The 21,550-nt window shown below is 38.4% G+C and overlaps 1 protein-coding gene across 1 annotated transcript in view; it reads left to right on the forward strand.

Moving 5' to 3' along the window:
- Window positions 1-326: 326 nt before the first annotated feature.
- LOC104274148 (vacuolar protein sorting-associated protein 13B-like) overlaps window positions 327-21,550 on the forward strand; it is a gene marked incomplete at its 3' end in the record, with an annotated part of 52,579 nt that continues 31,355 nt past the window's right edge. Inside the window, exons 1-2 of the mRNA XM_009869694.1 lie at window positions 327-473; window positions 7,614-7,757. Coding sequence (XP_009867996.1) covers window positions 327-473; window positions 7,614-7,757 — 291 coding nt within the window. The remainder of the gene's footprint in view (window positions 474-7,613; window positions 7,758-21,550) is intronic.

Here is a 21,550-nt window from a genome sequence, read left to right on the forward strand (position 1 = left end):
TGAGAGTGACCAAGCCAGTTATTAGCTCCAAAATATAAGTAAATAGGCTGGAAGTTTGTAAATGCAAATGGATGTGCCTTTATCTTGGTATGTATTTCACCTTTATATGTGAATGTATGTATCTCCACATATAAATGTCTATATTTATAAAACAGAAGTTAAAATACAGTTTTTAATGCATTCAGGTATCATGACTCTTGCTTTATTGAAAATTATGCAGGCAAATTTGTTAAAGGTCCCTTCTGACCCAAACCATTCTATGATAATATCTCATCACCTTGCCTTTTTTTTTTAGTGCTTGACCTGTAGTACAGAAATCTTCCAGAATGCTGGAATCGTACGTAACTCCTATTTTGATGAGCTATGTGAATCGCTACATAAAGAACCTGAAGCCTTCGGATCTGCAGTTGTCACTCTGGGGAGGAGATGTTGTGCTTAGTAAACTTGAGTTGAAGTTGGATGTGCTTGAACAGGTATGCTATGTTTGCAGTAGTTACAGTCTATATGTTTGATTTAAAAGAAGTTGACTAAATAATTTGCTTTGGTCTGCATAGATAGATGATCATGTAATACTCACTGGTTTACTTTTACTTTTTATGCAAGTCCGTTATTCCTCTGCATTTAGTTATTCTTGCATTAATTCCATGCCATTTGTTTAGTAATGAATAGTAATTCTTTGCACACTCTATAGGTTATGGGGTGTGAAGAGAAAGTCTTTTTTGTGGACGTGTTTCTTCTTTCAGTAATCATCGTTTTACAGTAGGAACATTAATTAAACTGATTTTCCAGTCTTATTTACTAATTACATCTAGTAACTAATCTAAAATGTCACAAAGTAAACTAGGATCTATTTTTAATTATGCATATTAAACACAGATTTGTGTTTTCTGTATTGCTTTATGATTCCAGTTTTATCTAAACTTAAGAGTAACCGATTTGTGTGGATTAGATCAAGGGGTCTGTATGACTTAGCCTTAAAAAGACAAGCTTGATGAAATAAAACACTTGATGTAGAATTTGGAGCTTGCTGTTAAGTCTTGGCTCAGGGACTATTTCCTTCTGTGCTTACCTGACTTGATAAATTAAGGAGTTGAGTGTGAGACAGATAAAGCTGTTTTCTGTTGTGCATGGTGTAGTGAGTCTTAGCTATGAGCCCTGTGTCCAGATGCAGTGCAAATGAAGAGGCTGAGGGAAAAGCAGCAAAAAATAATGTGAGAGTTAGGCAATATGGCAATTGCAAGAAAAGTAAAATAGTCAAGGAATGTGTTTTCAATTTTGGATAAAATGAGACAAGTGTCACAGATTAGGGCTGGGCCGGCCACTGAATGTGGACAGATGCTCTCTAACCCTCTCTTGCCCCCCAAAATGGGAACGAAAAGGGAACGAGGCAGAGAGACTTACACGTTAGAAAAGAGAACTAAAATGACTTTAATGAAACAATAATGGAAATATTGAGTGAGATGATAAGAATAAAGAACTATATACAACTATACATAAGCCCGATATTGAACCTGACTCCCCCTTGATGGCAATCCCTACTGATGCCGCAGAGCAGGCAGCACTAGGGAAGCTCAGCGGTGGCGGGAGCTGGATAAAGGGAGCAGGATTTGGGAACTCAGGATCCGTATCAAAAGCAGGAGGTCAAATGGAGTCCTCCCTGGACTGTGGCCATTGCAGAAAAGGGACAGAAACTCTCATGATCACGCAATTTATACTAAATATGACATCTATGGAATGGAACACTCTTGTTGGTCACCTGTCCTGTCTATTACCCCCCGGAGGTGCAACCTTTTACTTCCTTGTGACCCCTTTTACTACCCGGCACCCCCAGCGTGGCACACAAGAGCCAGCAGTGGCCTTGGTCACTGTAGGAATAAGTACCAGCCAGAGCTGTTCTGCATCCCAGTCCCAGGCAGTAACTGTAAACATCAGGTGTTACCACTGCCAGTAGCACACACTGTCTGCAAAAACATGCTGCTGACTTCAGAACGTGCAGCCTTTGAGAAGTGACTAAACTGGAATTTAAAAATCACTGAAGAGAATTCGGCTTTTTAGCTCAAACCAAGACAGACAAGGTAGGGCAAGAGTTACATGAATGAGACAAGAAAGTGGAATAAATTGTACTTGGGAAGTTTAATTGGACATCAAAGAAAATTTTCTTTTGTTTTAATTGGATTATGAGGTATTGGAATAGACTGAGGAGACTGCGTGGTCTCTATGAAGGGAGATCTTTTAAAATGTGAAAGAAAAATTTATGGTTAATGAAGTATCGCTGATCCTGTAATGGAAAAGGAGACAGTATTTTGAGAGATGCTGTCCTATTTTCAGTGCCTCTTTAAAGAGCCTGATACATCTCCCTTCAAGTATTCAGTGGCTTTAGCATTTTCTTTCAACTCTCTTAGTTTCTCTTTTTTCTTGTTACTGCTTGTCCATACAGCTGTTGTGGCCATTAGACTTCAGTTGCGTAGGATGTGTTCCCCCTGTGAATATTCAAAACCTTTTTTATTGTGTATATTATGAAGTCAAAGAATGGTTGATGAGAGAAGTTCAGCCTCCTGTTCTGAGCAGGGCTGTGCCAGCATTATGTCATCAGCTTGTGGATTTCTCCAGTTTAGTCTTGAAATCTCCTGTCTTGGTTGTGAAAACCTCATCTTTGGATAAACTGTTTCCGTGCTATTCTGTGTAGAGAGAAGGTTTGTCCTAAGAACAAATCATGACTTGGAATGGATTTATCGAACATGCTGAATTACTTGGTGCTGCTGAGATTTTGTTGTTGATGTCTACGTTGTTCCTTTTGAAATAGTTGCAGTTTGCTGGTAGGTGATTGCTGGCTTGATCTTTGCCTGTGTGTCAGTTGGGTCCCTAAATATCCGGTACAGTCTGTTAATGTCGTGGCTCTTGCAGAGGCAAATGTTGCTGCATATATCTGTGCTTATGTCTTATCAGTTTGAATGAGGATGTGCATATGTTTGTTACATTATTTGGCTGTGTGTTTGTTTGAAATGTAATGATCTTAATTTGGCTCTTATTATTCTTAGGAAGTTGCTGGACCCACGTGTCTTTCTCTTTATGCCAGCTCACCAAAAGTATGTAGTATGTAGTAACAGAACATCACCAAGTCTTTGCAGCTGGCACGGAGCTCCCTTGAAATCTTGAAGTCTCTAAAATTGATCAGTATTTATTATTTTGTTTGGATTCTCTGACTGGATGGATTCATAAAGTCCAAAGTTAGTCACCTTAACTGGTCTGCTCTTTTAACATCTCTTCTGTCCTGGGCTGTTATCCCCAGCCTGGATCCCTGGCATGAATGCAGCCTTAATTGCATGCTTTAGGCTTTGGATACGAATGCGTGCATCCTGGATATCTTTGGAGCTTGAAGCATTTTCAGAGAATTCCAGCTTTTGTGAGACTACATGTGATTATTTAGAATCACTAACACTGGCGCCAAACGACCTGGACAAAGCACCTTGTCACAGATTTGGGGAAAGTCTGTGCTTTCTCCTCATGCTTCTTGCACTTCACCGTTCCCATGTCAGGCCACCAGACGGGATCCCAAAGAACAGACAAGAATGGAGAGTAAACCACTGTTTGTCTTTTAGAAGATTTTACTTTATTTTTGGGACCAAGTTGGAACCTTTGAAATCAGGGGTCATATAGTTGTTGACATAGATTTATCAAACCCCAAGAGAATGTTTTGGTACATGAAAATACTTGGCATATTTTTATCTATTTTTATGATATATGACCTCATTAAACTAAGCTGAATGTTATTGCAGTAACTCTTAGGGGTCTGTCCTTCCCCTGCCTAGAGGCCCCCCCCCCCCCTTTTTTTTTTTTAAATTGTATCAGTTTTGTAGTGAAAGCTGAATACTAGTTTGTACTAAAGTTCAACCTTCTAGGTGCTTTTGCATGTGATTATGTCACTCTTTGAATGGCCAGTTAATTTTATAATAATTAGTTTCTAGTTGAAGATTAAATATAATGAAATTTTGGCAATTTTTTTTTCCTATCCTGAATGATTCAGTTATTAGAAGACTAAGCATTCCAAGAAATCTTCCATCTAGGCATAGTAACTGGCACGTTGTACAAAAACTGCTTCAGGAAAGTATTTTGCAATTAAACTTTAAAACTAATATTAAAACATTGCTTCATGGAAAAGCCTTTTAAGCACTTTTGGCAACTTCTGTGTGAAGTCACTGTGGTGCTAGAGGTAACAGAACTACCTATGAACTTGGTAACTAGCTTGTTTGTAATATTTCAGTTTATGTGGTGGAACCAAAGAGATAAGAAGTGTATTGAGCTCTTTTTGCTGCATGTGTGCATTTCCATAACATTGTAGCTTATCATATTAGCTCTTTTAGAAACTCAGAAGGGGATGATGAAGCAGTCTTTGAATACTAGGCGAAGGAGCACTTGATCTGAAGATTCTTGAGTTTTGCTTTAGAGTGGACTTCTCATATTTGAAAGAGTTTAGAAAGAAAAGTGAAAAAATGCTAATATACTTAATATAATTTTGAGGAAATGAGGTCGTGAAAATGTCCTGAGTCTAAGTGTCTGTGTTATGTCCCACTGGGTTACTTCTGAAATATGATCTTGAATGTGAAAAGGTGTTTGAGTTAACACTGATGTGGAGGAAACAGTACTTGCCTCTCACCCCAAAGTTTGGGAGAAACTTATATTTTAGAGCAAGGGGAGATCTTAGGGCACAAGGAATTATTATTGTCTAGTCTGCAATCTTGCATGATGTTGTCAGTTATCTATGTGTCAAACCTAGGAGTTTTTCAGCCACATCATAATTTTTTGATGGGTTTATATGATGTAAATGCAAAATTTAAAATATGAAGTCTAATCAGTCATAAGTACGAAAAGAATTTCCTGTGGTGCTTAATGAAAGGTGAAAGACTGAATAGGAAAGAAAGAGGTACATAAATGTTGTGTTGTGAACAAGTGACTAAATTTGGCACACATTTGTTTTGTATTGTCTTCTGAAATAGCACAACAAAGGTTTTTCTGCATTGTTTTAAAGAAACTTGCTTGTGCAGTTAACTGTATCCGACAGCATTGGTATCTAAATCCTTTTGACCGAGAACCGTGTCTTCTAAATACACCGTGCGTTTGCCTCTATCACCTCATTTCAAAGGAATTCCTACTTGTTTCTTTCAGTATCTTACAGTTAACTAAAAATGAGAATGTATTAAATCTATCTAGTAAATATTGGAAAAAATTCTATTCTAGAATGCCTTTTGAAGTAAACTTGTAACTTACACTTGTGAGCACAAGCCAAGATCTAAATAGACATTGTGGTATGAAGGACTAACATAAAAATTATGCATGTGCGAGTCTGGAAAGGGAATTTATTCCCACTTATTTCTATTACTGTTAATAGTCATAGTTTACTGTCTTGATTCATGAAAGCATTGTCTTTTTAAGCTGTAGTATATTTTTAGATTGCGAGGTCTTTTTGTTTTTTCGTTTATTTTTATACCCCTTCCCTTCTTTCTCCTCCCTGACCCCCACCTCCAAGCTATGGGACAAAAGGTACTTTTGCATTTGTTTTCTGATCAGTGTAGCAACATCTGTAGCTAAGCTGCCCAGTACTTGCATTTCAGTGGCTTAACTCTGGATTAAAATTTTGTGTTGATTGTAAGCCTAAGGCTGAATTTATGAGAGAGGCTTTTAGCTAAAATTACTCAGTATATTAGTGAATGAGATGACGAAAACACTTTGAAAAAAAACACCCAACTTGTTTTTACAAGCTGTTTTTATGAGAAAGTCTCTGTCATCTTTTGGAATGGGGCCTTGGAATTAGATGTGACTTTGCATAAGTGTGGCTGAGGTAGGAGTCAAGAGTTTCCTCTGACACGAAACAAGTGTAACTTTTTAAAACTGCATTAATAAAAGCTCATTAAACAAAAAAAACTAATTTGCAAACTTAAGGCTGTACTTTGCAAAAAAAAAAATTAAATAGAGCTGTCATTTTGTGTAGTTGTCTTCTCAGCAGGTTTTATCAGTAGTGAATATATTTCATCTACTCTTAGTTCTTGGATGCAAGATGAACTTTTCCATAGTACCAGTAGGAAGACTGAGGAAGTATTAGCTGCAGAAGGGAGAGCGTGTTTCTTAAAATTACTCCTAGAAGCAGTTGCTGTCGCTGTGACAGTGCTAGGTGTTTGTGCATAAGAATAGTTGACTTCTCTTTTGGGTGACTAGAGGCTGTCTCAGGATGCTCATCTGGTGCAGTTGCAGTGGTGGTTATTTCAGCTCTGAACTTAGGACATGATAACTGCTCAGAAAAATAAACATTTTTTTTATAATCATGGAATTGTAGAATGTTTTGGGATGGAAGGGACCTTTGAAGAACTAGATGACGTGCAGCGAGCAGGGACATTTTTAGCTAGATCTGTTAACGATCTAACAGTCCAACCTGGCCTTGAATGTTTCCAGGGATGGGGCTTCTGTCGCCTCTCTGGGCAACATGTTCCAGTGTTTTGCCACCCTCACAGTACAGAATTTCTTCCTTTTATCTAATCTAAATCTTCCCTCTTTCAGTTAAAAATTGTAACCCCTTGTCCTATTGTGATAAAGAGTCCCTCCCCAGCTTCCCTGTAGGCCTCCTTTAAGTATGGGAAGGCTGCTATAAGGTCTCTGCGGAGCCTTCTCTTCTCCAGGCCAAACAGACCCGACTCTCTCAGCCTGTCCTCGTAGGAGAGGTCCTCCAGCCTCTGATCATCTTCATGGCCTCCTTTAGACTAACTCCAGCAGGTCAATGTCTTTCTTGTGCTGAGGACTCCAGACCTGGACCTGCAGGTGGGGTCTCACTAGAGTGGAGCAGAAGGGCAGAATTATTTCCCCTGACCTGTCCCTCATTTCCTGCAGAGTCCCTGTGTTGTGGCAGCTGGCTCGCTGGCGCTTGCTGAGGTGTGATCTGTGCATTGTTAGGAGCTCTGGACACACGTCCAGCAGCTTATAAAGCTGTGTGACATCCATGTTTGGACTTGGTGTGGAGCAGTCGGGTTTTGCCAATGAAGAACTTAATAACTTCATGTTTGCTGAGCGGTTTAATGTGAACAGGGCAACAACAGGCCAATAATAAGAACACCAAGCTCTTACAGCTCAATATACTAAAATGGTTTGAAAGAAATTGCCTTGCTGTGACCTTGTCAATGTTTGTTTATTTCCAGATTTATGCTCTTCAAAATAATGTGTGTTGCATATCGGCTTAAGTATTCACTTTCACCTGCTTAATTTCTACTTGTCCCTTGAATAGTGACATATTTTGCAATAGCTTCATGGGAGAGGTGGTTTGAAACCGTCTTTTATTATCAAGGACATGATAATTCAAATATCTCCTTTGAATTGTAATGTACTAATTGTACATTATTGTATTACATTTATTATGTGCAATATATACACATGTATATATTACGTATAGGCTAATTGTAATGTAAATGTGCAAGCAATTATAAAGCCAGTTGCCATGCGCCATGGTGCACTGCTAATTTTGGGAGGGAGAATAAATTTTGACTGAAGTTTTGTACTGAAATCATACTACTTTATGTGTCTTGAATTTTGACATGTTTCAGTAGTTAATTCACCGCTCTTGTTTTTGTTAGGAGCTGAAACTACCATTTACTTTTCTAAGTGGGCATATTCATGAACTTCGGATTCATGTGCCATGGACAAAATTGGGATCAGAACCAGTTGTCATCACTATCAATACAATGGAATGCATCTTGAAATTAAAGGATGGAGCTCAGGTAAGAGGTGATGAATAATTTTCTAGCATTGAGAAAGTCAGTAAGAGTAATTGATTCTATAGATCACTTTAAAGTTGTTTCAAAAATCAGGCATGGGAGGTTGTGGTCCCTGTTATTTTGTGAGAGACTAGTATATTTCTTTCCTCTAATTTTTAATTCTTTGTTAGCTGTAGCTGTGTTCTTGCAGATATGAAAGCATGTTCACAGTGCTCTGCCAGATTTTTTCCTATGACTAGACAAGCAATGGATTTTAAGAACCATATAGCATCGCACGTGCTTCCAGCTTCTCCCTCCCAAGAATCAGTGCTGGTGGCCTGATACAGTTGTGTGTCGCACCACTAAGCACTGGGCATTTTGCAAAGGATGTGTTATTCCTGAAGGAGTGCTTTAAAGATGCTCGAGTGTAATTCTGTTGCCTTTAGAAGTTAGAGTACTCGCTTGAGTGTACTTGGAGGGCTTCTTACGTGTAATGGTCAAAGAGCTTTTTGTTTAGGTGCTCACAATAAGTTGTCCATTAGTGCCATTTCACAGGCTCAGGACAGATTTTTCTTTGGAGGCAAGGAAGTTGAAATATGCAGTGGCTCAACTTTGTATGTCTAATTTATTAACATACCTAAGTACTTCTTGTTAACTGTTGAACTTGTTCTTTTAGTCAATGTGGTGCTTTAACTATAGAGAGGTTTTGTGGTTTGTTTGTTTGTTTAAAACCTTGTTCATATTTCAATTTCAACATAGTCTTGCAGTTTTATTAAGGATCATGCAAAAGAAAATTCCAATTTGTGCAAAGCTCTTGAGTGTTTGGCAGGGTGCTTGATGAGCTGTTGACAGTTGACACAAGTAATTAGCTGTAAGCCAGTGAGAACATTGGAAAACACTTTTACATTGTGTTTGTTTCATGCAATCGTCTTTTATAGTTCCAGAGCTAAAAGACTTTTGTTGCTGGAGTAGAAATCTCTGGTCCTAGGTATGCCACCCACAAATCAAATGCTTACAATCTGTAGTTACACTTAATCTACGTGCACATGAGCATATATGCACGTGTATGCACACCAACAGCCAAATGCTAAGTACTTTTCCAATGTTAAGGTAAGATTTCAAGACCAGATGTTCCATGAGAAATGTGTTTTAGAAGCAGCAAATTGCGACTAATTATAGAATTTGCAGGAAAAGATTTGTAGCCCGTGACTTCTTGCAACCCGGAACTAATATTTGATATTGGACCATGCAGATGGCTACTGCTGGAATGATCAGATTTCCTGCTTGCATGGTATTTGAAACTGAAATTTTGTGGTGCATACAGCCAAAGGTCAAGTGTCACGAATGTAAAGCACTCTCAAAACAAGTATTTGTTACAGATGTTTAAGATTCAGAGGCAAGAAAGGATTTTTGAAAATTGCAACTGACATTTGAACAAATTACTCAGTGGTATGTACACTCAGGAGGGTAAAATCTGGGTGTGTGCCATAGAAGGATTATCTTTGACTAACAAGAATGTAAATGAAAACACTTTTATGCTGTTTTCTGAGGATATGGTTAAAAAAAATGACAGTTTGAATTTTATTTCTTATATTGCTATTTGAAAGTGTTTTATAAAAAGAAAATGTTTTGACATTCTTGTGTTCTAGCTTCCAGTGTGACAGTGTGCTTGGCTAAAGCCAATTGTCATAAAAATCTTTGCAATTAGTGAATAAAACACCTGAATGAAACTATTTCTGTGGAAAATGAACTTTCAGTGAATTTATCTCCAGCTGGAACTCTTCTGCCAAGAACTTCCTGTCAGTAAAGAGCATAATTAGCAAAAAAGTTTAGTTCTGTTCTTACAAATATAGGTGTGATCCTGCATTTTCTTCAGATGAAACCTCTAATGAACACAAGTGTAATTTCATCTGAGCAAAAAATGAAGTTTCTCACCTCAAGTTAGCGCGATGTGTATTCTTTGGAAAGAGGCTATTTCAAAGAATGTTTGTTTCGAAGATGTGTGTGGGTTAAAATAAAGGCTGTTATTTGAAGCTATTGTCCAGTGGACAATAATTTTTGTAAGCAAAACCCCTCTCTTTTATGTTTTTGGAAGAATGTTAGCCCCTTTGTGAGTCTTTTGTACATGTAGTCCTGTGTCACTGTTAGTTTAGTTTCAGCGTTAGTTTGGTTGTGGTTTGAATTGTTGATGCGACTGCAGCCTCTTCTCAGCTGAGATCAACGTTTGGAGTAGTGGCTCAACTTCCAGTTTCATGCTAATGATCTCATTTTCTAAGCGGAAATATTGTATAAGTGGTAACTTCACCCAGTGATACACAAAATTCATGGTGTAGAACTGGTCATATTTCAGGAGAATTTAGAAATTTGAGCAACTCGAAGGTCACTGCTTTTCCTCTCTTTTCTGTGCTTTTCTTCCCTCTCTACAGGTGATATTACCACTTCTTTGGAAGAATGTTAGATAAATATGGTTACTTTATAAAAGCAAATTGAAACTTAAGTGCATCAGGAACAGAACTTTGCAGTGATTAAAGTGGTGCTCTGTTGGACATGCTTTGTATGTGCTCTTCTGGTTATGAGTTTAGTTAATGACAATAATTGAAGTAGAAACTGTGTGTGAGGCATTTTGCATTGCTTTTTGATGTCTGTCAGCTTAAGGCAACTATGCCTGTTTTTTTTTCACTCCTGAGCGTAATTTTCTGCAGCACTTAAAGTATGACTTTTTATAGTGTTATCAAATTAATGAAAATATGTTGGCAAGTAGTTTGAAATGCATTTACTTAAATGTGGTTCTGAGTTCATTTGACTTAAATATAAGTTATGGTAATTGTTTCCTATTAGACTGTTTTTCATGAATGTTATATATTGTTTTAGAGGGTGATTAAAGTTCCAGTATTATTCTCATTACTTATCTCTGTATATAAAATCTCAGGACTTTTATCTAGAATTTAAATCCACTTGCTAAACCTCTGTAAATGCCGTTTTTTCCTCCTAGATTTTTTTTTTTTCTGTCTTTGTACTGTTGGAGCCTTCTTGACTTTTTTCTTTTCCACCCAAATTATATATATATTTTAGTAAGCTATTTGAAACTCTTTGCTCATTTTTCTTTCCTTCTTTATGCTACAATACCTCTGTGCTTGAACCAGAGGTTTTAAATTCAGACCATGCAAAATTGGAAGGACAAGCCTGTGTCTGTTTCCTTCACCTTCCTGACATTATAACTAACCGCAAGACTAATCTTATTTATGTTCAACCTTGAGTGCTGTGGTTTTTAGTCTTGGAACTGATGCAAATCAGGAGATTCAAGGAGAAATGTAATATCTGTATTACTCCTTCACTTTTGAGTCCTTGCCTTTAATCAGGATGTAGTGCATCATGAATACGCTGACGTGGATGTAGACGAAAACTCTCTCTACCCCAAGGATAACTATGGAGATAATTATGGCATCAGGGAGCACTGTTAGGTACAAGCACTTAGAGGGGCACAGGGAAACCAAGTAGTTTGGGTCAGCGTACAGGCAATTAAGCACTGTTTCTTTTCTGAGGCATTACAAAGAAGGTTTTGAAGTAATGTAATAACTTTGTGGAAACAGTGGAGAACAGCCCACAAACACGACTGTCGGAATAGCAGACACGTATTCTTATCTGACAATCAGTAAAGGCTGCCCTCAAAGAATGCTGAAAGCGGAAATTGATCCTGACTGGGAAATGATGGCAATGGTAGATAGGGTGTGCAGACACGTTATGAAGGACTTTGAAGGTGAAGACAGAAGGCTTGTGTTTGAGGGTATAGTCAGATAAAGGTCTTGCTTAGGTGGTAAAGCTGGCTCCAGGTCTGAAGCAGTGCTTTGCTCTTTTTCTCCTTCTCACCTGCATTGCAGTCGTTCAACTGAATGTGGTCGTATGAGCAAGTGGTGCTGTTTTTCCTGTTTGAGTGTATACACATGCAGTTTAGTGACAGCAAAAATATGGTGAGATGTCAAAGTCAGAGGACTAACAGTCTTTAGTGGCCCACTTTTCTGCTCTTTGTTTGGTTGTGTAGAAACTCAAAGTCCTTTTTAAAATATTTTAGTTTGATCCTTACTTTCATAGTGGTATCTTTAGTTCTGTAAATCTGATACTGAGTTTTAACACTTCTATACAAAGTTTAAGTTGAGGTCTCTTCCAGCCCTGACATTCTGTGATTCTGTGAACATTATATCAAGAACTGCCCTACTTGAAGCAAACTGTGTCATCATTGTTGAATCATAAGCTTGGATTAATGATGAATATGAAATTCATGGTTAAGCAGCCAGTTCATGCTGCTTTTTTATGTGCTGTAACAGGGGGATTTTATCTGTTTCTATCTACATACAAATATGTATAGCAAGAACAGTTTTCTGTATTAGCTTTAATTTAAACAAATTCCTTTGTGTAAATCAGACTTTAAACAGTTTGATCTTTTCCAAAGGTTCAGGAAGCTTTGGCAGAGAGGCTTTGGTTGGGTTTTTTTGCCATTGTCTGTCAAGATCTCCAGTCTGAAGCATTCTTACCTTTTTTGTGCGTTTTTTGATGTGAAAAAGTAGTAGATTCTCTTTCAAGGGTATTATCTTTCTAAGGGAGAAATGCCATGTCCCACAAGTCTCTTGCAAAAACATTTAGTAAACTTACTTTTTCAGTGGATGAAGGAGTTAAAGGCAGGCTGCAACAGCTGCTAGAAAAGGCCTTGCAGCATGATTTTGTTCAGATACTTGTCTTTGTACTTCCACTGTTTTCACATGAGTGGCTGAAGAGGGGATCTCGAACAGCTTTGCTTAAAGCTGGATTAATATTCATATGCTCCAGCTGGGCAAGAAGGAGTGACGGTGTAATTTAACTATTTGTTTTCTACTAAGCACTTCCATATAAAAAGACCTTAAAAGCAAGGTACCTGATGTTTTAGATTGCAGTAATTCTGCTTGCAAAAGAAGAAATTGCCCTTGTGAATTTGTTCAAAGACACCTGTACAAGTCCTTCCATTGCCATTGCGTTGCCTCAGCCTTGAATAGCTGGGTTGGCTTCCTCAGTGCCTCTTATCATGGCAGTAATTTTGGACAGTTTTCATGTGAATTTGTCAGCATGTTTCTTAAGGTCCTTTTCAGGGCTAATTAATGGTGATTTCATGGGTCTGAAGCTGATTCCTGTGAAAGGTATGAGTGGACCCACTTGATTCCTTCTGTTGGTGTGCTGCCTACCGACAAAGATAGAGGGGTGATCCTGACCCAATCCTAGTTTTAGTCTGGGGGAGGTGAGTCTTGCTTTTAGGGTGTTTCTGCTGAAGAACAAGACTTGGCACAGTAATTGCTGTTGCTTTCAGTTCCACGCAGTATTGGGTGATGTCTCCATCAGGAGTGCTGTACTTAACTCATGAGAACATGGACAGGGACAAGGCATGATAAACTCTCCCAGTATCTTGAGAATATATGTGACTCGGTTTATGTGGGAAGGATCTGACTTGGAGGATGCTTTTCTGAGCAGCCAAACAGTGGACGACTGAGACAGGGAATGTAGGAGTGCCCACTACCACTAAACTTTCTGGTTGTTGTAATGTTTTGCCAGTGTTTTATTGTAACAGTGCACATGTACCTGAAAGATGTTAATGAGATATGTTTTGCTTTTTGCTAATTTATCTTCTAAACACTTTCTCCAACTGACTGAAAATTAAGTGCCTATTAGAAGGCTGTAAATCTTGATAGTTTAGATCAGTGAAATATTTAGTCCTGCAAATGGTAATTTTATACATCTTTACAAAGAGAAGCCAAGTGTACTGTGTCAGGCATGTTTACTGTGGTAGCAGACTGAGGAACAGAAAAGCAGTCAAAAATGTAGCTGAGTCTGTATTTCTTACTAAGGAGCTCATATTTTTGAATGCAGTACATTTCAAGAGGGATCTTGTCAAAATGGTTAATGATTGGACTCGATCTTAAAGGTCCTTTCCAACCTAAATGACTCCGATTCTAAAGTCAACCTGGTCATTATTACAAAATATATTGAGCTTGTATAATGGCAGCGATTTGCATTTTTTTTTTTTAATGTTCAAATGTATGCACTTTGTGAATTAGAAGTGTAATTGAGTGTGGCTCTCTGTTACAAGATAAGGAAGGTGCCAGGAGTTTTGTGTAGTTACAAGTTTTCCTTCAGTGTTTGTAGCAGCTGAAGCATCCCCTATCTAGCAAGTAAATGTTGTCTTTTCTCAGCTTGCCTGTTGTTTTCTGAACAAGACCTTCTCTGTGTACCTCTGCGGTGTAGTGCAGATCGGGTTTGTACTTCTGAAGAAATCTCCTGTCTGTCCAGGCTTACGGTATTTTGACCTCCATCGTGTAGTGATCTCAGAACTAATGAGCTCGATTCCTTTTGGGGGAAGCTAAAAGGAAAAGGTACTCTAGGAGCGTGCTCATGTGCTCCAGCTGCTAATTGAAATTAATGAGCGCAGTTGTCTTGTGGGAATTGTTGATAGAATGGTTGTTCTCTGATCAGCAGTGATGGTGTGGTCTCGTATTAGGAGCTCAGATGGTGAATCCCACTAGACCAGTTGAGTTTTTTCAGAAGTTTCTTCTGTGTGGCTCAGTTAAGAAAGTCTATCTAACTCACATTTAATGCTTGCTTATCTACTTTTCATAGTTAGCATGTCTGTAACCCTAGTCATGTCACGAAACATCTAATTATAGATGTAGTACAAGCACCATTTCCTAATGTTTTCCTTTTCTCCTCCTTCATAAAAGCACATTCCTCTAATGTTTTCTGAGACTGTAGTAAAGTTGTGTGCTCCTCTTACCCAAGGGTTCAGGGAAAAGTTTACATGGTAAGAAAACAGAATCTAAACTTTCAGAATGATAATTTTTTATCACTCTGCTCATTTTTATAGAGATATAAGTAGCAAATATTCTGCCAATAGTCTGAAATTGCTCCCTCGGAATATAATCTGTCTCAAGCTAGAAGGAAAAGGACCACTGTGGTAGTCAAGCACGTCCCATATTACAGGCAAATACTAGCGTTTGCTATCTATGTGTTTGACATGGACAGGAGACAGCAAATTAATATTTATATCCTACTGGACATATTTTATAGGTGGCATACTGGTGGAGGGTGGCTCTTTAGAAACAACTTTTTTTCCAGAAATAATAATGCCTGTCAACTGTTGGGGTGCTCTTGAAGTTCAGGACCTCTGGTTCTCTAGTTGACTTGTCAGATATGATACTTTTTAGTATATTCATGCAGTTGGTTTGTCTTAAGCATATGCTGCTGGGATTCTTGTGATCTATTCTAATTGCTTTTTTGCTGTTCTAAATTTAAATATTTAGAATTAAAGGTTATTTGGTTTTTAGTACTATCTAGCTATAATGGCTTAGACTGGCTCATTGCCTCTTTAAAATGTCTTCTGTGTGTTGGGAAACATGGCCTTGCCAAAGAGGAAATAACATGTGTTCATGTTATAACAACCTGTTGCTCTCCAAAAACCCAGTTTAATTGTTCTTTAAATTCAAGAAGGACGGAAGTATATTTACTTGTGTATAAACATGAGTAATATGTTTTAATTTTTTATACATATGTGCACACATGAACTCTGTTTTGACTCCCAATCAAGGTCCCAGGTTTGGAGGCTGAGCTATTTTTCCAATGCTTGTGTGGTGCTAGCTCTGAACCTCGTTTAATGTCTGACCTTTCTACCGGCTGTGGAACAACCCTGCAGCTGCACAGAGCGCAGCTCCAATTTTCCTTCTTCATCAGGTGTAGGTTAAGGGGTTGGATGCGGGATATGTACTCTTCCAGGAGACCTCTTCTGGAGTCCTTTCTGACTCGCTGTAGGGTCCCAAACTTATTTACAAATGTTGGCGCTTCACAATTTGCATCAGATTTATGGTGGTAGCTTCGTGCAAGGAGTGTGTTTAGAGCCTGCCTTTTGAAGTTGGTCTCCTGCACAGTGTCAGTCAGGGATCTGTCTGCCTGAAATAGTGAGAGCAAAGGCTGTTTCAGATGGCAGCAGAACACGAAGGAAGGCTCCGAATGGACAAATAGATTAGGCAGGAAGAGATTAAAGCTACCTCATGGATGTGGAGAGGTGGAGTTTTCTGGAGTAGTGATCCTTTTAAGCTTTCATGGCTTTACAAGTAATTCTAAATACATTATTTAATCAGATGAGGGTAGAATGCTTACAGGAAGAATTTTATTTGTTTACTTTGGAATACCTGACTAGCTGAGAAATCTCTTTTATTCTGGTGAAACCTTGTCAAGATGCCATATTTTGGAAAGACATAATAGTAACTTTGGACACGTTGGAGTAGTTTTCCACGTGTATGAATCTTTTGGGGAATCCTGCATAGTGCTGAATTTCTTGAATCTGTCATGTTGCAATCTTAGTAGTCTACTATGTTGTTGTTTTCTCCTATGCTTTGAAAATAATTTTTTTTCTTCAAAGCAAATTACTAGAACACAGTTATTTCATGGATTTGTCCTAAAAGAGATGTGAATATGGGATTTGCTGTTTTGTGGATCAACTCATTTCAGCAGAAATCAGTGCGTTATGCAACATGTGTTTTTGATTTGTACTTTTTTACAGCCTTTGGCTTTTGGGCAAAGACTTTTAATATTTTTCACTTCCCCTCCCCCTTTATTCCCTTTTTAATTTTTTTTATTTCCAAGTTGCTTTTTCTTTATTTTTTTTTCCCTTTTAAAAACATTGAAAATGTGGGCACCGACTTCTTAATTAGCTTCCTCCAGTTTGGCTGTAATTGTGCTTTGGTATTTGGAATAGATTTTTCGTTTTAAATTTTTTTTTTTTAAACCTCTTAACTCTTCCATGCTAGGTCTCTTTTGCCTCTGTCAGCATTCTCAAGTTCTGCAGAATATGATTTTGACAAAACCTCATGAAATATCTCATGTGCCTTGACCCTTGTCATCTTTCCTTCAGTTTACCTGGCTGATGAAGCTCACTTAGTGCCTTGCATCTTGCTTCCAGCTTCAGCCTACTTCTTCCTACATGCTTCTGTGTGTCTTGCTGTGAAGTGAGCTGGACAGTTTACTTATCTTGCAGAAAACAGAACCAGTTCCCAAAAGGTGATGAGGTTACTTTGTGCTGGGTTAGTGAGTTGAATTAGGTTGCTGGGTGATTGAGAGATGGGAGTGCTGGAACAGCTCAGCTCTGCTTAGCTGTCTTGTCTGATTGCATCCGTGTCTGATCAGTCTCATCCCACTAAATTAGGTATTGAGTGGTTATCAGCTATCCCACTGAACTGACCTTTCTGAATGTTGGGCAATGCAGTTCCCTGCCCACTGCCAAGAGTCATCTTCTGGGACTGGAGAACATTCAAGACCCGGTGTCAGTCTGTGGTGATGCTGTGTCAGTACACTTGGCAATTTCAGCTCAACACAGAGAATGAGGAAGCAGACTGGGTCCATTTTCACAGAATCACAGAAGGGTCGGGGTTGGAAGGGACCTCAGAGGATCATGTAGTCCAACCCTGCTGCTAGAGCAGGATTACCTAGAATAGATCACACAGAAACACGTCCATGATGGATTTTGAAAGTCGCCAGAGCCAGAGACTCCACAGCCTCTCTGGGCAGCCTGTTCCAGTGCTCTGTTACCCGCCCACTATAGAAGTATTTCCTTACGTTTAGGTTGAACCTCATGTTTTCCAGTTTGTGACCACTGCCCCTTGTCCTGTCACTGGACACCACTGAGAGTTGTCTGGCCCCTTCTTCCTGACAGTCACCCTTTAGATATTTATAAGCATTGATGAGATTCCCTCACCTCAGCTTCACCTTCTGCAGGCTCAACAGACCCAGCTCTCTCAGCCTTTCCTTGTATGGGAGATGCTCCAGTCCCCTAACTGAAACGGAGTTGTTTGAGAAATGACATGGTGACAGTTCAGAATCTCAAAATCTAGCATTACATCAACAAATATTTATATAGTTTTTCTCAAAGCTGTCATTGTTGAAGGAACACAGTATTTTTCTTTGCTAAAGTGTTATGAGATTGTTGCACATGGGCTGCCATTTCTGAAAACGAGAGCTAGATATCAATCGGTGTGAATTTTCCTGGAACTAGAGTGTATTAGGAGTAGAGATGTGTTTTTGTAGATGCTGCAAACCATGCTGAGAGTATGTCTTGGTTGAAGTGTTTCACCATGTCTTAATTGTGGAAACTTGCATATTGTTGAGCATGTTTTATTGTCATCAAATAGGGCCCAAGTAACAGCCATTTTAACCCGTTTCTCTCTCCCTTTCTTCCCCCTTCCCCTCTTTGCTTCCGTAAGATTCTTTAAAATGATTCTAGTGTCTGACTGTAATTTGCCACTGGCAAGTTGTGTTCTAATTAAAAAAAGAAAAAAAATAATCAAATTTTTTTATGCCAACAGCTGGGAAGACTACTTGACCCCCAAATAAGCACATTTCTCTTTAGTCATGCACTTGAAAACTTACAAACCTATGCCAAATGCCAGTGTTAACAAAATCTGTATTATTTTAAATAAAAGCAGGTGCTTCTCTTTTCTGTGTGTTTCTGTGCTCATCTTTCTGAGTTCTGTCCTGCAATACAATTTCACTTTACTGAGCTGCCTCTTAAAGATTTCTTTGACACTTAACATCTACACATATCCCACTTCTGTTGTTACTTCCATTTTGCCTGCGAAGTAGTTCAAGAGCTGTCAGTTCAGTAGTGTTGCCCATGTGGAGGGGAAGTTTTGTGTCGTGGTGGAAGCTGATGTTGCTTCTTTTACTCAAAACTGTAGTTCCCTATTTCCTGCTTTGTTATTTTGGGGGATCATAGCATTACTTAACAAGCGAGGAAGCAACAGACCTACTTACTGGTCTAGAATTGCTGGGTTTTTTACATATGTGTGTGTGTGGTGTATATATATCTGTGTATGATAAAGGCAGCTTCCCATCTGACCTGTTCATTTCATTATTGCTTGATGGCAAGAAGGAACAGTTGGGACAGAAAATACGAATAGCACGTAGCGCATGAGTAAGCAGTTGCTTTACATAGTCAGAATTTCACTGTTATTTCACTTTTTAGTAAGGCAGTGATAGCAAGGAAGAGCTTTTTTCTGACTGTTCTGTGGGCAAGCACTGTCATGAATGTCCAGCTGAATGGTAGTGAATGTATATTTAATTTCTTTCCTTCTTCAAACCAAAACGATTTCTTCTGCAGTTCTTTCATGGACCATCTTCCCATGTTCTGTAATCACTAGAGAACTGCAGGCCCCAGAACTCTGGGTATTTACACTATATACTACAAGTATATTCTAGAAAAGTGTTTATAGAGATTGTGAATGTTATGATTGTTTATAGATCAAATTGGCTGAATTTGCTGTGTGGAGAGAGAGAGAATAGAAAGAAGACATGCAAGGGATTTCTAGGATGCAAAATGAAATTGGAAATCTAATGTCAGGTTGTGTTAAAATGTAAATAATAGGGTTTTTTTCTGTACCAACTAGGATAGTATTCAGTACTTTTTTGGTTTTATTTGTTTGGAGTGGCTGTTCTGCTGGGGAATTGAAGGGATTATGTATAGCAAACCAACATCATAGTAAGGAAATGGATAGTGTAAATTAGAGCTAATGCAGCAATAACTATCGTCACCTGCATTTTAGAACTTCAGAATATGTTGTGGGTCTCAAAGTTGTGGTGGATTTGAATATGAATATACTAGAATTGCTTTTAGTGCAGCTTAATGAGGTATGTTTCTTAAAAAAAAGCAAGTCAAGAGCTTTGTAGGTTGAGAAAGCTACTAATACACAAATCACTAGTGTTTGTGAAAGGTATGCTCCTGTATTCTAGATGAGATTACCTGTGTTTAAATTTAAAATATTTACATATCTGAGATATGTACGAGTGCAAAGGGGGTTGTGTATCTGTGTGCGTGAGTTTTCTAAAATCAACTTCAAGTGCTCCTGTTGGAGCAAGCTTCAAACTTGGTGATACCTCCAAAGGGTGACAGGGCTATTGGTTGTTCAGCTCTTTGGGAAGTTCACTCTTGGCATAGGCCCCCTTGACGATAGTTCTTTGGTTCTTTATCTCTTGCACTCAGAAGCCTTTTAAACTCCCTAACACAGCTGCTTTGGCAAGTCATGCATGGCAGTACAGTAGGGTTCAACAAACTATTGCATTTTGAATAAACTTAAGTGAAACTACTAATTGCCCAATTTACGAGTTGCTTCAGAGTGACTGTTTTGAACACAGTGACACATGCCTCTGAGCTTATTAATCTTTCTATATTACTGCCTGTCACATAAAGATGTGTACTACCTTGTACATAAAGATATGTACAAGTATATTACATCAAAATTAGCAGGGAAAATAGCACAACATTTGCCAGCAACTTGTGCATTAATACATAATGATTTTGGAAATGTATAAGTATGTTGAGTGCCAACACTTTAAAACATAATAATATACTGTAACTTTATGCATTGGGAGACTATCTGTGGAGACGGCTAAGAGGATGATAAAAAGGTTCACCTGTTTGATGAACTGCTCTGTGGGATAGTCCTGGACAGGTGACAAACTGATTCAGTCTGTGTTAGCCAGCAAGTAGACCCATTCCTCCCTGCCACGGTCCCTTTGCTCCCTTTCCGTGTGAAGTAACGTATCTGAAGAGCAGAAACTGGCTTGTACGTCACTGATGAAGCTGAATTTCAAATCTAAGGCTGAGTTGCATTTGCTGTTACACAGCAAAGAGTTCAAACCTGCACCAGCTGTGTTCAAAACAAGGTTGTCACAGTGTAAGTCGTCATTTTTCTTGGTGATGCACTGGCTAGAAAAGATTGTTTAGATTCTTTTTGGCTGTGGTTAATTTGGTGAATTAGTAATTGGGAGCGATGTCACTGTAAGTCTGCTTGAATTTTGGAAAAGAACCCATTTACACAGCAGCAGAGACAAAGAGCAATCACTGCAATTCTATTGCTATAGAATTTTATTTCAGAGCAGATCTTTATTTTTTGCAAGCTTATAGGGACCTCCCCAAATATTAGTCTTTTCCATACACTTGATTACCAAAAGTGGAAAGTAACAGAAGTATTTATTCTGCAGGTGGGCAAGTAGATATAAGAGTTGTAACTCGGATACCACAACCTTGCTGATTTATATTGCAGAAGATAGATTTACTAAAGCAAATACAAATACTAACATGTCAAGTGGTGTTATTTCTCTTTATAAAGTACAGAGAAACTGATCTGCTGTGTACATAGAGGTATATAAAGTGGAAGGATTAAGAGTAGACCTTGCACCTTTACTGGTTTTACTTAGCTTTTTTCCCTGACCTGCTTACAGTAAGGAAATAAAATGCCAATAATCGATGTCTTTGTTCCAAGGCATAGGGTGAACGGATTTATATATCATTTTTGGCATAATTCCTGGAAGTCCAAGGTTGGATTTTGATTCAGCTTTTCCTGGCGTAGTTCTGGAATACTTCAAATGATTTACTTTGGAGTAACTTCAGTTTTGTCCCAATCTAGCTGACTTCAAATCAGGACCCTACAATCCAGCTTTGTTTCATGTAGTCAGGTGAAGAGTTTGGATTGGTATGGTTTAACAGGGAATGAGGTGAGGTAATACATTTAAAAATAATTCCTTGGAGAGGAAGTAGTTTTTCCTCATTCATTGATAGATTAAAGCGTAGTTAAATTTGTTGGAATGTATTTTAGCTCCTCATTATACCAAAAGCTACTATTCCAGAATGGGCATGATTACAGATTTTGTAGTGGAAAAACCTTGTAATTTATCCACCTTTGGTAAAAGTATCTTAAAATGCCAAAAGACAACATACTCTTAATTCTTTCAGTTACAAAGTGTACTCTGAAATT

Source organism: Apaloderma vittatum, unplaced genomic scaffold (genome assembly GCF_000703405.1).
Source record: "Apaloderma vittatum isolate BGI_N311 unplaced genomic scaffold, ASM70340v1 scaffold11020, whole genome shotgun sequence".
NCBI classification, from domain to species: domain Eukaryota; kingdom Metazoa; phylum Chordata; class Aves; order Trogoniformes; family Trogonidae; genus Apaloderma; species Apaloderma vittatum.